Source organism: Xyrauchen texanus, chromosome 17 (genome assembly GCF_025860055.1).
Source record: "Xyrauchen texanus isolate HMW12.3.18 chromosome 17, RBS_HiC_50CHRs, whole genome shotgun sequence".
NCBI lineage: Eukaryota > Metazoa > Chordata > Actinopteri > Cypriniformes > Catostomidae > Xyrauchen > Xyrauchen texanus.
In genome coordinates, this window is record NC_068292.1 from 22,678,018 (window position 1) to 22,693,265 (window position 15,248).

Sequence of the window (15,248 nt, forward strand, 5' to 3'; positions counted from 1 at the left end):
TACTTTCATGCTGCCTTTATGTGCTGTTTGGAGCTTCAAAGTTTTGGCCCCATTGACTTGCAATGTATGGACCAACAGAGCTGAAATATTCTTCTAAAAATGTTCATTAGAGTTCAGCAGATGAAAGAAAGTCATACACATCTGGGATGGTATGAAAGCGAGTTAATGAATAGAGAACTTCAATTTTAAGATGAACTATCCCTTTAATTGTTTACTCACTAAATATTAGTTTAGTAATGATTTATAATAAATTAGGGAAACAAATATGGATACAATGTGAATCAAGCTTAAGAGTCCTGTCACTTTACCCATAATCAGCCTATATTATAACATTTGCAACATTTACAATCCACATTAAACATGAAAATACCTCTAAAACAAGACTGTCCTGAGAATAATGTAAGACATTAGTGTCATTTAAAAATAAGTGCTCAGCTTTGGCTGACGATTAGTGGACAACCCGCTGTTGTCCTGAGCCACAGCCACCCTCAAAACCCCTAAAATAAACAGTTTTCTTAAGTGCATGTAAACAGGGTCAGTCTGAGTGAATTTGGATTGAGAAATCCCAAATCTTCAAACCACAATAAACATAATTCACTAAAATGAAGATATGTTCACAAGGAGGCACAGCAGAAGCAATCGTTTTCATTTTTCTTTAATATTTTGTTCTAAAAAGGCTTACTCCACACTAATCTGATTTAATTAATGTCAGGAGGTTTGGGGTGCATTTGAACATTGTTATTTTTACATTACTATAGTAATAACATAGTAATAATAAAATATTACATGTTATTTGCAGATGGGAATTCTAAACAGGATAATTCATCATGAACCCACCATCTGAATCATAAGATATTTGCCACAGCATTGGTATCCTTTACTTGTTCACACATGATGCACTTGATAATCATATATATATATGTGCTTTTCTGTTTTACATACATGTCTGCAAACAAACTTCCCTTTTAAAATGGAAAAGGACCAACAATTCCATACATGCTGTGCAAAACACAGAATATGTCTATTCATGTTGAAAGTAACAATAATCATGTTTAAGTGACCGTACAAACTCCTACAGATGTAGAGGATCATACAAACGTGATAAACCAGACATTTTATGGAAAGCCTTGTCACAAGATTTGATATATGGCCTGTGCATCCAATGAAACAGCCAGTTTTAAAGGAAGCTTTTGTGAGGAAGATCAAGATTACAGATATAAATGTTTAAAAAAAAAATGAAAAAAAGTCACCTTAGCGATTCCTTCACTTTTGTCAATTGAAGATCACAGTCACTTGCTCCTTCATACAAATAGGAAGGTATGTCAATTATTTCCATACTGTATCCACAGCTCTGTGTAGATCTCATCAATTTAAACAGTTTGTTTTTTCTCACTCTATTTAAAGATTTGGGAATTCTCATGAGTTCAGGTGTTCCACCTGTATGGCAGATGCCTCCACAGTGATGCAGAGGTCTTTGTGAGGAGAGATGTCAGATACATTGACAGTTTTATACTGCACATCTGCAGAGGTTATTGGTTTGTACTGGTTCAGGTCAAATACACATGGCACAACAGCCTGCTGGGTGAAGGTGTCTCTCCTCTCAGCTCGGTCTCCTTCTGAGCCTCCTCCTCCAGCATGGTCAGGCCTGTTTGACCCAGGTGGAGCTACAACCAGATCGGGGGCATGTTTACGCATGTGTTTCATCAAATACGTCTCCTACAGGCAGCAACAGGGCAGACAAAAAGAGAGATACACAAAGTTTATCATGAGATAAAAAGGGAGTATATTGTTAATTAGGGTATTAGATTAGGCGGTAAAGACTATACCGAGGTATAAGTACGGTTGCATAGACCACAGGAGTACAGCTTAGCATGTTTAACTGTATGAGTAGACAGATGTACTTCCAGGCTGGCTGCGTCTACATAACCACGGTTACAGTGGTGACACTTATACGGCTTGTCCTTGTTGTGCTGACGCCGATGAGACTGCAAATGATTAAGAAAGAGAGACAGAGAGACGTTACACAAAATGTGAATTCATTTGCAATTGCACAATAGAGCCTTGTAGAAGTAACACCTTTAAGTTAAGAGCCAAATTAACAGCTAACTTACCACCTAAATATTTAAACAGAGACCTTATTTACAACTGATTTTAAGAGATGTCTCGGGTGATCTGATCGCAAGTGGACAAGTGAGACAGGTTGCTCGGATTTTGAGGCGAGGGTCTCTGATTTCATGGCTACAAACACCACTTAAAATGTCAGTGCGTTAATGCATATTGATTTAATTGAGACAAAAATACTGAAGAAATGTAAGGACTTGCGATGAGGTGCATGTAATGTATGCTTTTTCCCTCAAATTTCCTGATTGAACAGTTAATTTCTTTTAAGGCTGTACATAACTGGAAAAGTTAAAACTCCCTTCTTTTAGCACAGTGGATGATTGACTGATGTTTGGTGGTCCTTCACTGTTGTCTGGAATACACCAGGACATTTACTCGCAAATGTAATGTGGTCAAATGTTTCATTAACTACCTCCAAATGTTGTTTGTGTGATCAAATCATAAAACTTTTTAGACCCAGTTACACATACATATAGTGTTGTCCACTTAGGACAGATTTTTCATAGCAGGTGTAAATGGGGTCCGAAACGGATTTCCTTTCCTCACCTGAAGGTTAGAGAGCTGAGTGAAAGATTTCTCGCAGCCTGGATGTGTACATTTGTATGGCCTGTCTCCCGTGTGTACCCTAAACAGGGACAAGACTTATAAGTCAGGAAGCAAAAGGTGAAAAGAAAACTAAAAGGAGTATGAATAAAATGGTGAATCTATACCTGTTGTGTTGCTGTAAGTGGCTTAGTTGTCGGAAGGTCTTCTGGCAGTAGTTGCAGGAATAAGGCTTCACTCCTGTGTGTATTCGTACATGTTGAGCCAGATAACTTGTGTTGGCAAACGATTTTGTACAATGAGGACACCTATGTGGTTTGGATTCTGTGTGGTTTCTGCAAAAAGGGAAAGAAAATATGAAACAAGGGAGGAAAGGAAGCAAGTAAGGAAGAAAAGGATAAAAAGGAAGGGAATGAGGGGTGGTAAAAAGGAAGGAAACGATGGAAGGTAGGAAATAGACAAGAAGCATGGGAGGGAAGGAAGAAAGAAAAGGAAGGGATGAGGAAAGCACGGAATGACAGAAAAAAGAGGAAGGAAGAAGGAAGCAGACGAATGAAAGTGAGGAGGAAAATAATGAGGAAGGGAATATGGAAGGGAATAAGTTAGGAAGGAAGGAAAGACATATGGGAGTGGAGAGAAAGGAAGGATGGATTAATGACAAGGGAGGAGGAAAGGAAAAAGGGAATGAAGGAGAAAGGGAGAGAAGAAAAGAAGAAAGAAAAGGGAAGGAAGGAAAAAGGCAGGGAGTAAGTAAAGGAAGGATGAAAGAAGTGTGGGAGAGGAAGTAGTAAGTGAAGGAAAGAAAAAGGGAGGGAAGGAAGGAAAGGAGGAGGACAGTTAAGAAATAAAGCAGAAAGGGAAGGAAGAGGAGAGGTAAGGAAGGAAATAAAAAGAGAAACATGGTTACATAGGGGATAATTCAATAATAAAGAGAACTCATAATACATTTAAATCAGCTATACAAATATCTGACATGACAATATTTAAGATTTTTTCTCTACGCCATCTCTCTGTGCTGAACTTATTTAGGTCCCATCAGCATCGCCTACAAATGTCAAAAATTGTGCCTTGAATTTATAGATGCACTTTCACAGTGTGGCAATTGTTTGAGGTTTGTAATATTTGAGTGAAGTCACAGACAGGGCAGATCCATCTCTCAACAATATTTGCACTAAATTCTCACAGGATCTCAGTGGGCTGCACTGCCCAATCCCATGTCCAAGTGAGTTCAGAAGTGGATGAAACCTTTATGTGACCTCTATTTCAGAGAGAAGCAGAACCACATAAAACTTTGGCATGGTTATTGGATAATGTGTAAATGTGAGTGAATTCCCAAAGACAGAAGCAATTTCAGTTAGGAGTGCATGTGTGTGTTTAAAACCCCACAAAGTGGTATAAAAGTTTTAGTCTACAGTATTAAAAATATGCCAGAAGAGAAATTAATTATACAAAGAGAGAGAGAGAAGGGAGGAGAGATGCAGAGCAGATTAAAACAAATATTATATTGCATTCATTCGTTCAAAAACCCTGCAAAGTTTACCTGACAAACTTTAGAATTTTCTAGCAATTATTCCTCCTACAGAGAGACTATATTGGATCTGCAATCTGCCTACTTCACATAGTAACATCAGCTATAACAACCTTTGCCATTATAAATACTGTGGCATATAATTACACAGTCCACTACACAAAGTTTTACATATATGCAAATCGCTAGTGGAGTATGTTGCTATAGCAACATGCAGGAACCTCCATCCAACATGAACATCAGAACCACCCAGGGGTTGTACACACAGGACAGTTTTATAGCTCAAAAACTGCACAGTGCACCTCAATGAATTGGAATAGAAAGCAGGACATTAAGGTCTCAAGAAATACTGCCCAGTCTTTTCGCTGGTTATCAGTAAAATAATCGCCCTGACTCTAGCATTAGACCTCGGTGAAAAGGGTGCTGGAGATCCACAGAGGAAAATGTCCCACCCAAAGCCTTTTTTTAATTGGTCCATTGTTTTAAAACCGACCTTGATACATTGTACTGAGTAATGTTGCTGAGCTATTTGTAACTTGACATGAAGTCTTGTGACACTATCAAAACAGTGAGATGTGATGCAACGGATAAAGACACAAGCCTGTCACATAAGTATGTAGATCACCAAATAATGTTGATTAACACAAAAAAAAAAGAATTCTTGAAAAAAATACAGTGAGACACTTACAGAATAGAGACAATTTTTTTTTTTTAAGTTTATAAATTCATAGAAGCACTTATGGTACATAAATTCTGTTAAAATTAGTGTATTGTTTGAGATGTATGACCCTATAGTAAGAGTGTTAGCACTAAGCGCAGCACTATGCTTTAAGTCATAAGCGCAAGTTAGAGGACATGGCCATGAAAATTGGGTATTTTCATGCAAGCATGCTCCAAGTCTAGGCGTAAGTAGGTTTGGTGAAATTTTGTGTGCAAAGTGCTAATGAGCTGGATCAAGTGCAATTCAATTTTGGAGGTTCTTCTCCGGTTATTGCACTGTCTGCATCCTATTATAATCCATTCCCTGTCAAACACCAGTGTTATTAACAAAGACAGCACATTCTTAGACTGTATGCAATGAATTACAACATTTCTATGACAGTGACATGCTCCTTTTATAAGCACAGAATATGTGATTCTTGCACACTGTACAAAAGGTGTTTTTAAATTTTTTTCTTGGGGCTACTAAAAATCGTAACTACTAGACTGACTTGACCAGCAGAAAAACCTGACACACTCTCCATCACCCGCCTGCTTTGCCACCAACACCCACACACTAGAGGTGCGGTGCTGAGTACCGTGTGTGCTGCTGTAAGTGACTGAGCTGTCTGAAAGCCTTCTGGCAGTAGGAGCAGCTGTAGGGCTTGGCACCGCTGTGGATGCGGATGTGTTGGGCCAGGTAGCTGGTGTTAGCGAAGGATTTGGAGCAGTGCGGACACTGGTGAGCTTTCACCTCCGTGTGCGACTTGGAGTGCAGCTGCATGTCTGACTTACTGCAGAACGTCAAACCACACATCCGGCACCTACAGACAGAAAAAAAACACACATATACCAAAAGGAGAGGACAGAGGGATGAGAGGGAAAACATGGGTGAAAAACAGAAGAGACAAAGAATAGATAAGGAAATGGGACAAATATAAGAGGAAAGTTACAAGCAGGGATGTCAAAAGTACCAGTACCTAGGTACCAAGTCGATAAAAAAAAGAAAAAGATCTTTCTACAAGTATCAGTTATAACCAATGGATTACAAACTCCATTTGCTACCGGCATTGTTCGACTGCTTTTGAATGTTCCCACGTGCTATTGCAAATATGCTCTGTGAAGAGCGTTTCCGCATGCCGCTACGGCTCACACACAGTGTGAATGACATCAATTTCCTCAGCAGCACAGTCTGTGCACAGGCAAATTTTTCTAGACATGCAGGCTGTCCATGTCACTGGCCGATGTGCCTGCAGTTGCCTGTATTAAAGAGTATCACAAAGCAGACGACGAAATCATCCCAAAAGTCTCGCAGTTAAGAGTATACTTGGAAAGGTTATAGAGCTCGATTGTGTATGAAACGTAATGGCATATAGAAGAAAAATTAAGTAAACCCTATCATTAAATATGATGATGCACATAAGCAACCAAAAGGCATTTAGGTCTTGATGAGGTATTACTGTAAATGGAGTGGGCTTTGTCTCATGTATAAAAATAAAAAAAAAGAATGTGTCAAAATGTAGGATCTGTGCATTAGGCCTTGCAGTTTTAAAACAATTCAGTCATTGTTTACTCACCGCTGTGTTGTTATAACTCTTCCTGTCTTTCTCTTTACACAAAGGGAGAAATTGTGACAAAATGTTGTGCTCAGTGATGTCATACAATGGCAGTTTATTATATTATGGTGACCACCTTTTAAAGCTTCAAAAAGATGTAAACGTATAATTCAGAAGTCTAATAAATTATTGCATGAGACTCATGATAGTTATGAAATCATATGAGGAGGTTTGGAGAGAAATAAATGTATTATTATTATTTAGTGAAACGACATTTGCCCTCCTCTGCGCGTTCATGAGACTGCAAGAGACCAACAGTTCCCGCAATCAAACAGGGTTATAACAACATACGGGTGAGTGAATTTTCAATTTGGGGTGAACTATCCTTTTAAGGCACCCTTTCAAATTTATCAAGTCATTAATATTAATCAAAATATTTCACAAGAAAAATACAAAACCACTAATTGTTCTTTAAGTATTTCTTTGTTCATCATTACACATTTAAAGCAACGTTTACTTCATTGCAAAATTCTTGAAGGCCATTTTCATTTAATTTGTTAACATATTTCGTTTTTTTTTTTTATAAATAATGGTGACATTTTACTGGCATTGTTATTGACTGCTAAAATTTTGGCACTGTGACAACCCTAACTAACAAGCATGGTCCATCAATAGTGAAAGGAGAAACAAGAGACAAGAAGAAAAGGCAAGAAGGAGACACCAAAAAGAGGGTGAGACATGAGGAGTTCAATAGAGAACCATCCAGAGGGAAATTGTAGTCTCTGGCTCAAGAACAGAAAGACAAGAGGGAAAGGCCAGACACACAAGTGCAAATGGGAAATGAGGGACACAAGAGTGTGTGAAGGGAGCGAGTGACAGGGGTGTGTGTTCAGTGCGTGTGTAGCTGTGGAGCGCTGAGGTTGCACATGCTGCCAAGCAGAAAACACATGTTCTACTTAAGCACAGCAAACAAACACACTTGTTACAAAGCCTTGGAAGCTGGCGAGTGTGTGTGTGTCGACCGGGAGGGCCATGCGCTGCTGCAGTATGAAAATGAAGTGGCTTAAGAATCCCTGCCTCTGTCTTAGCCTTTTCTATTAGATTTTAAGAATCACACAGAGTGTGCATGCAGAGCCAGAGTCCCTTTGAGAAGCCCTACCTGTATGTTTTTCCGCCCTCTTTCCCAGCATGTACTTCTGGGGAGAGACTATAAGGGTTGGCAGAATGATGCTGGGAAGGAACAAAAAGAGTTTAGGTCTACTTCATTATTCTAATATATTCATAAATGGAAGTGTTAAATCTTATCAAATTACTATTAATTATTCCTGCCTTGCTTTATCTGGGCTAATCAGGGTCTTCAATTCAAATTACCAAGGGGCCACAAGCCAGGTGGTGTTCTCTCTTCTGAGGGCCAGTTGAACAGTTACAACAAACCCAAGTGTTTTCACAACCATGAACTATATACACTTACTGGCACAGGTATAAAAGTTATTCATGCATGGACAGACCCCAGCTTTAAAGGGATAGTTCACCCAAAAATGCTAATTCTCTCATTATTTACTCACCCTCATGATATCCCAAGTGTGTATGACTTTATTTCTTTAGCAGAACCATTTAGAAAAAAAACAATTACATTTGAAAAATATCTCAGCTTAATAGGTCCTTAAAATGCAAGTGGATGGTGATCACACTTTTGAAGCTCCAAAAAGAACAGATAGTCAGCATGAACGAAAAGATAAAACACCTAAACCAAAACCAACTAAGCTGCTGTACAGCATTCCTCCAACTCAGTTGTAAACAGGGCTGTTCTTCTGGGTGTGCTGCACGTTGGATTATACGATTTCACTATGAAATTCTTCTTGTTGGCTCAAAAACCAACTTAGCAAAGTCTAAATGTTGCTCAGTGAATGATTTTTCAGTCTCTGTTGCTAAACAGGTTAAAAGTTTGGGTGTCATCTTTGATAGTACTTCATCATTCGAACCACATATAAACAATATTATTCGCTCTGCATATTTCCACATACGTAATATTAAACTACTTCGTCCATCTCTTTCAGTAAAGAACATAAACATTCTTGTTCATGCTTTAGTAACTTCCCTTATTGATTATTGTAACGCTCTTTTTTTTCTAGTCTGCCATCAAGACTTCTCTATAAACTTCAGCTAGTACAGAATTCAGCAGCACAAATTATCTGCAGAGCTCCTATAACTGAACACATTACTCCCATATTACAATACTTGCATTGGCTCCCGGTTAAATATCGCATTGACTTTAAAATTCTTCTCCTTACTTATAAGGCACTTAATAATCGTGCCCCTTCATACTTATTTGACCTTCTTCAAATCCAGACTCTTTCTCGCACTTTTAAGATCTTCTTCTGCACTCACTCTTGTTCTCCCTCGAGTTCTCACAACATCTATGGTGTCTAGAGCCTTTAGACATGCAGCTCCTTATTTATGGAACTCATTGTCACAAGACCCATCTTTTTAGGCAGGCTTTTATTTGATTGGTTTGGTGTTTGTATTATGTCTGTTCAGGCTGAAATAATGATTAATTGTTGTTTAATGTTATTGTTTTGTTGTAAGGTGTCCTTGAGTGTCATGAAAGGCACCTATAAATAAAATGTATAATAATAAAAATAATATTAACTGCCTTTAAAAATGTCACAGTTAATTTAACCGCAAGAATTTCAAATCTATGGTTAGTGAAATGTTTTATTTACACATGGAAAAAATATGATGTATATAATATATACATATATAATATAAAATATTTTTTCAGTGGAAGCCTCTCTTTTGCTCATGCCTGGATGGTTAGAGCAGCTGTTACTATGGTTACGGACAGTGTACACAAGGTGCTTGGCCAGTTTTCACAGACTGAACATGAACTTTCAATTCACATGAAACTTGGTCTTACACACAAACTCCAAAACATAACAATTTGATCTACCAGACTCATGTCCACTGAAAAAGCTACTTAAAATCGGCTGTGTGGGAGCATTTGAATGACTGACTGAAGATGACAAATGGAAAATATGCTGACAGAAGTCAAATGTTACAACAATGGGACAGGATGTTATACTTAGTCATCCAACAACCAACTAGTGAGTATAATATTTTTAGCTGTGGTGCTTTTAAAAGGATGAATTGAAAGATGCAACTTTTTGTAATGTTTAAGCGAGATGAGAGCACACAGTACTTTTACATGTACTATTGTGTCTTAAATCATCTTCATTATTTAAAGCATTGCTTGAGTACAAATTCACAGCATGCAACAATAAATATCAATTTTAGTCATTACTGAACTTTAAATAGCCAGCATTAAACAATGTTCCCATTATTATGCATAGTCTGGAGGTTTATTTGTGATATTTTGTGGACAGATTAAAAGGACAGTATTTTTTTTATGTCTGTTGTCGATTCTTTATAGCGGGGTGTCTGACAGACAACAGATCGTTGTCTTCTGTTGCAGAAGATAAAACTGTTGTATGCCATCAACTACAAGTTATTGTACCATAAACTACATGTTAAATAACATGTTACATGTTATACAATACACTGAAGTGTATTTTGTACCCAGGATGCATAGAAGCGGTGATGAGTCTCTTATTATATATCTTCTATTTTTTATTGTGCATTTAGCAGTTTTCCTTTTGTATGGCTGTGCTTAGAGTCCATATATTCCTAAGAAACATGTCCACTTACACATTCAATTGTGCTATTATACAGTGTAGTTTTTTGCCTCAAGTGTTGTTCCTTAAAAAGAAAATGTCAAATAATCATAAAACCTGTTTACCATAATTGTCTTTTCCCCAAAGGTAATCTAACAGTTAAAATTTCAAAACACGGCATTCTTAGTCGCACATGCGCCAGTTCTCGCATGTCTCACATGCCAACGTGATTACATCATGTGTTCTGCTGATGAAAGAAAGTCATACACAACTGGGATGGCATGAGGGTGAGTAAATGATGAGAAGTTTTTCCATTTTTGGGTGAACTATCCCTTAAAAGCATAACTTCATAAAGCTCTCTCTTCATACACAGTTGTTATACCTGTCCTGCAAGACCCAAAATCAAGGGATGTGTCCCAGTAGGCGAGCCAACCAATGGAAGTGTTGATTTTTTCTTTCTTCCCCTTTTCGATGGTAATGGTATGATAACTGGTGAACAGGGCAACGATTCATTTTTCTTGTCTGGTGGAGTCATGCAAGACAGAGTAAAATGCTTTGATTATGTGAGACAAGACTGATGAGACAATAAAACAAATATCAGATCTATAGTACTACACTCTATAGTAAAACAATACATATAAACATAAATACAGTAAATATTTAAAAAATGATTGTGTAATAATGGTAAGCAGTGTAGACAGCTTTGTAGGCATAATTCTCATAGGGACATCTGAGGTTCACATGCAAGGGTGTATCTGTATGTAGAATAATGTGCATTACCTGTCTGGACTGTTATCATGTTGGTGGATGGATGTCCAGAAATAAGGGACTGGGCAGAGGACACTGGAGACACCAGGGTGACCAAACCTGCTAGACAGAGTAAGAAAGTGAAGAAGGAATGTGAGTGAGAGTGAAAAAAGTGTAACAGAGTCCACATAGGGTAAAAGAATGAGAAATGAAGAACCTGAGAGTTCCTTGTAACCACTCAACTTAGACCACACATACAGTACCTGCTGTCATGATGCCAGTAGACGGCACCGGCAACACTGTGATACTGTGTGAGGCCTGGGACGCTTGTGCCTGGTTCTGTTTAAGTGTCCGTCCCACTGCTGTTGTATCCATGGCACCCCCAGCAACAGCCACCACTGCTGTGGCTGGGTAATGGGTGGGGCCATGTGAGTAAGTGGGGCTTTTATCCTGACCCAACTGCTCTTTTGCCTTATTGAGAAATACAGCATTCTCAATCTAAATGGAAAACACAGAGTTGGGTTAGCATCATTAAGAGCACAACAGTCTGTTTCCAGAAGTAAAAAATCCCATAATTTTTTTTTCTTTAGACAAATGTATTTTTACAGATAACTAACAAACCATTAAAGAGACTCCTACCGTGAGCTCCGAGATTGTTCATTGATGATACATGGTTCTGTGGAATCCATCAGTTTGCATTATTTCAACTTTCGTTTTTAATAACGGAGTTCCTTGTGAACTTTATCGTTTCTATACTTAACCTAAAATCTATAGCTTTCCATTATTTTTATATTCGATTAAGTCATTCACAATGCTTCATGGGATTGTAGTCTGTGCCCTCATCAAAGGTGATAAGTCACAGTCTTGTACCTTTGTCTTTTTGTCTGATTTTCAAATACTTTTTTGCTTCAAATCAAAGTTTGTAATGTTGTGAATCATCTCGGAACTGATTGGTTTGGTTCATGGTTTAGAACTCTTTTATGAAGAATTTTATGAAAAGACTATAGAAGAAATTAATACTTTCGGAACCAAAGGAGCTGAAAAAGTGAGTGGGTACTGTTGCACTCTATAGGAGGCATAGTTAGGCAAACTTATGCAGTGTCTGATTCTGCTCCCTGCTTCCATTTGTTGTGAAACAGTATATATCATGAACACAATTCAGGCACTAGCAAAGACCTTGATACATTCAACTTTATGATACTAAACTCAATTAATACGAAATGTCCACTAATCCTGCATTTTTTTAGTAAGCGAAACAAATAATGTTCATACATAATGGCATTCAGATATTTAAAAATAAATAAATAATAATATACAAGTGCAGAACAAACACAAAAGAACAAATACATAGAAATTAAAATCTTCTAAAAACACTTCCAGGATTGTTTTCCTTTAATACACATTAGGGATGACAGACAATTACCAACAGAAGTTATTTTAAAGACATAAAACAAAGCTGTCATAAATTCACATTTGTGCTCATCCTCTAATGACTTCAGACACTTTAGAGAAGACATAATTACTTTTCCAGTAAGTGAAAATATTAAGCAGCACTGGCCATTTCTGTGCATTTTAAGAATTTCAAGGGAGTTAACATTTCAGTGCACTGGATTGATTTTGACAATGGGACATCGCAAGAAATGGCCAACTCTCTAGGCAGTGCACATACTAATGAATTAGGGGGGAGATTGAGAGATGCACCTTAAGACAGTTTAAGTATGTATCTCTGTGTGCTCACCTGCCCCTGCACAGGAGACCAGAAGTATGAGGAGTTGAAATGGGAATCCTCCATCACCCCTGACACAAGAAAGTAAACATTTTGATAAGAAGAAGAAGAAAAAAAGAAAAAGCCCTGAATACTCTGTAACCTATGACCTTTTGATGTGATGAAGCAAGAGGTTAAAGAAAGGGACAAAACTAGATAGACTATTTGCTTTGAATTTTTAACACTTGGAATCCTGTGGTGCATTTTGCAACAGATTCAGAATTGACAAAAAGTTCATTTTAGTAATAAACAATATCAAACTTAACTGTAAATGGAATATGTATGGAATAGGGCTAGTTCCTCAAACAAGACAACATGATAATGCATTATCTTCTTTCATGGAGGAAAGTGAATATAATTTAATGCATGAACAGCATGTCTGTCACTGGTCAATTTATGGTTAACACTATCAAAAAAGGAAACCTAAATACATTTAGTTAATGTTAATCGTCCATATGTGACTGTAGTGCACTCCATATCACAGAAACAACATCCATAATGAGTCTCTGTTATCATGTTATGTTTTTACAAGTGACGGGTTCACACAATAGCTAATTTTTGCTGTCTACTGGATTTTGTTGTAGGTAAATGACTGTTTTGCTTTATTCTGTTAAAAGCGTTGCATTGTAAAACATTTTTTATCATATTACAACACACTCAAATATATATTTGCAAATAACCCATTATGTCATAAATACATAACTAAATATTAATGAGAGACTGGGACGAATCTATGATAACGAATGCGGACCAGCAGCCCAAACATAACGTGACCAGCGCATTCCGTCTACTGATCAAATACAAGGAAAGGGCAAAAAAAAAAAAAAAAAAAAAGAAAAGGACAGAAAAAACAGAACAAGTGGGAAAAAAATCGTCGACGCTGGGACCGAGGCAGTTTTACGCAGACTTCCGGCATATGAATGTCGGCGATCGGGCGGCAGCAGCACGGGCGGCAGCAGCACCAGCGGCTCACATTAACAGCCACAAAACAAGCTTCAAAGTGACAAATAAAGCGCGATTACCAGCTCTGAAGACTTTTAATCCTCCCGCCGGGGATTTCCTCCGATCGGGATGGTTTGTGAAGTCTTTCCCAAAGCACCCGATTGAAGAAATTCAATGAGGGGTTTTTTTCTCCCTTGTGTTTTTCTATTTTTTTCCCCCCTTTTCTTACGGAGTTGGCCGAACTGTCTAAACAGCACTTCCGCTCGAAAGAAGCAAGCGCTGCCTCTGCGTCCTGACGTCATTTCCGTCCAATGAGGTCAATCATGTCCAAGAGCTCATAGAGATGAATGGGGATGCTAACAGTTATCTCTCTCCAGGTATTTTATAGCTCCATGCAAAGAACACCAGCCTTAAACAATAATAAAAGGTAAAAAAAAATTAAACTAAATGTTTTTTGTGTCATTATGTAAAGTGTCAATGCTTTTTCTGAAATCACACACACACACACTTACACACACACACACACACACACACACACACACACACACACACACACACACATATATATATATATATATATATATATATATATATATACATTGGCTGCCAAAAGTTTGGAATAATGTGCAGATTTTGGTCTTTGAAAGAAATTGGTACTTTTATTCACCAAAGTGACATTCAACTAATCACAATGTATAGTCAGGACATTAACAACGTGAAAAATTACTATTACAATTTGATTTTTTTTTCTCCAGAACTTCTTAAGCTACTTCAAAAAGTTCTCATCAAAAATCCTCCACATGCAGCAATGACAGCTTTGCAGATAATGGACATTCTATCTGTCAGTTTGTCCAGATTCTCAGGTGACATTTCACCCCACACTTCCTGTAGCACTTGCCATAGATGTGGCTGTCTTGTCAGGCACTTCTCAAGCACCTTACAGTCTAGCTGATACCACAGAAGCTCAAAGGGGTTAAGATCCATAACACTCTTTTCCAATTATCTGTTGTCCAATGTCTGTGTTTCTTTGCCCACTCTAATATTTTCTTTTTGTGTCTGTGTCAAAATTGGCTTTTCTTTGCAATTCTTCTCATAAGGCCTGCACCCCCGAGTCTTCTCTTTACTCTTGTACATGAAACTGGTGTTGAGCGGGTAGAATTCAATGAAGCTGTCAGCTGAGGACATGTGAGGCGTATATTTCTCAAACTAGAGACTCTGATGTACTTATCCTCTTGTTTAGTTGTACATCTGATCCTTCCACATCTCTTTCTGTCCTTGTTAGAGTCAATTGTCCTTTGTCTTTGAAGACTGTAATGCACAACTTTCTTTTTTTTTTTTTTTGTGATCAGTTGAATGCCACTTGGTCAATTAAAGTACTAATTTCCTAATTTCATATATATATATATATATATATATATATATATATATATATATATATATATATATGTATATGTATATGTATGTATTTGTATTCTTATGACTAATAGATTGTGACTATTATTTTTAATATTGTGATACTGGGTTTGATGGGATTGATGAAGTTAAAAGTGTTAATACTACAATTTCATATAAACAAATGCAAAGTTGCTGTGTCAAAACCCAACTTAAGGCTTTTTTTTATTTTTTTTATTGATTTGAAATTATTTCTTGACTCCCTTTGCTCTACATCTAACAAG

The 15,248-nt window shown here is 37.5% G+C and overlaps 2 protein-coding genes across 5 annotated transcripts in view; one reads left to right on the forward strand and one right to left on the reverse strand.

Moving 5' to 3' along the window:
- Window positions 1-645: 645 nt before the first annotated feature.
- LOC127657872 (zinc finger protein 384-like) lies at window positions 646-13,801 on the reverse strand. Of its 4 annotated transcripts, none has more exons than XM_052146823.1 (11): window positions 13,653-13,801; window positions 12,604-12,662; window positions 11,129-11,363; window positions 10,899-10,985; window positions 10,501-10,640; window positions 7,607-7,677; window positions 5,491-5,715; window positions 2,832-2,999; window positions 2,668-2,746; window positions 1,827-1,985; window positions 646-1,716 (listed from the first exon to the last, which is right to left on the reverse strand). In XM_052146823.1, the coding sequence occupies exons 2-11, from the start codon at window positions 12,655-12,657 to the stop codon at window positions 1,417-1,419; spliced, it is 1,518 nt and encodes a 505-aa protein (XP_052002783.1). In that variant the 5' UTR covers window positions 12,658-12,662; window positions 13,653-13,801; the 3' UTR covers window positions 646-1,416. The 4 variants fall into 4 exon arrangements, with proteins under 4 accessions (XP_052002783.1, XP_052002782.1, XP_052002785.1 ...); XM_052146822.1 differs by having other exon boundaries at window positions 10,899-10,988; XM_052146825.1 differs by lacking the exon at window positions 5,491-5,715 and having other exon boundaries at window positions 10,899-10,988.
- Window positions 13,802-13,920: 119 nt separating this feature from the next.
- Window positions 13,921-15,248, forward strand: part of LOC127657873 (uncharacterized) — a 38,894-nt gene continuing 37,566 nt past the window's right edge. Inside the window, exon 1 of the mRNA XM_052146826.1 lies at window positions 13,921-13,999. The gene's annotated coding sequence lies outside the window, so the exon portion shown is untranslated. The remainder of the gene's footprint in view (window positions 14,000-15,248) is intronic.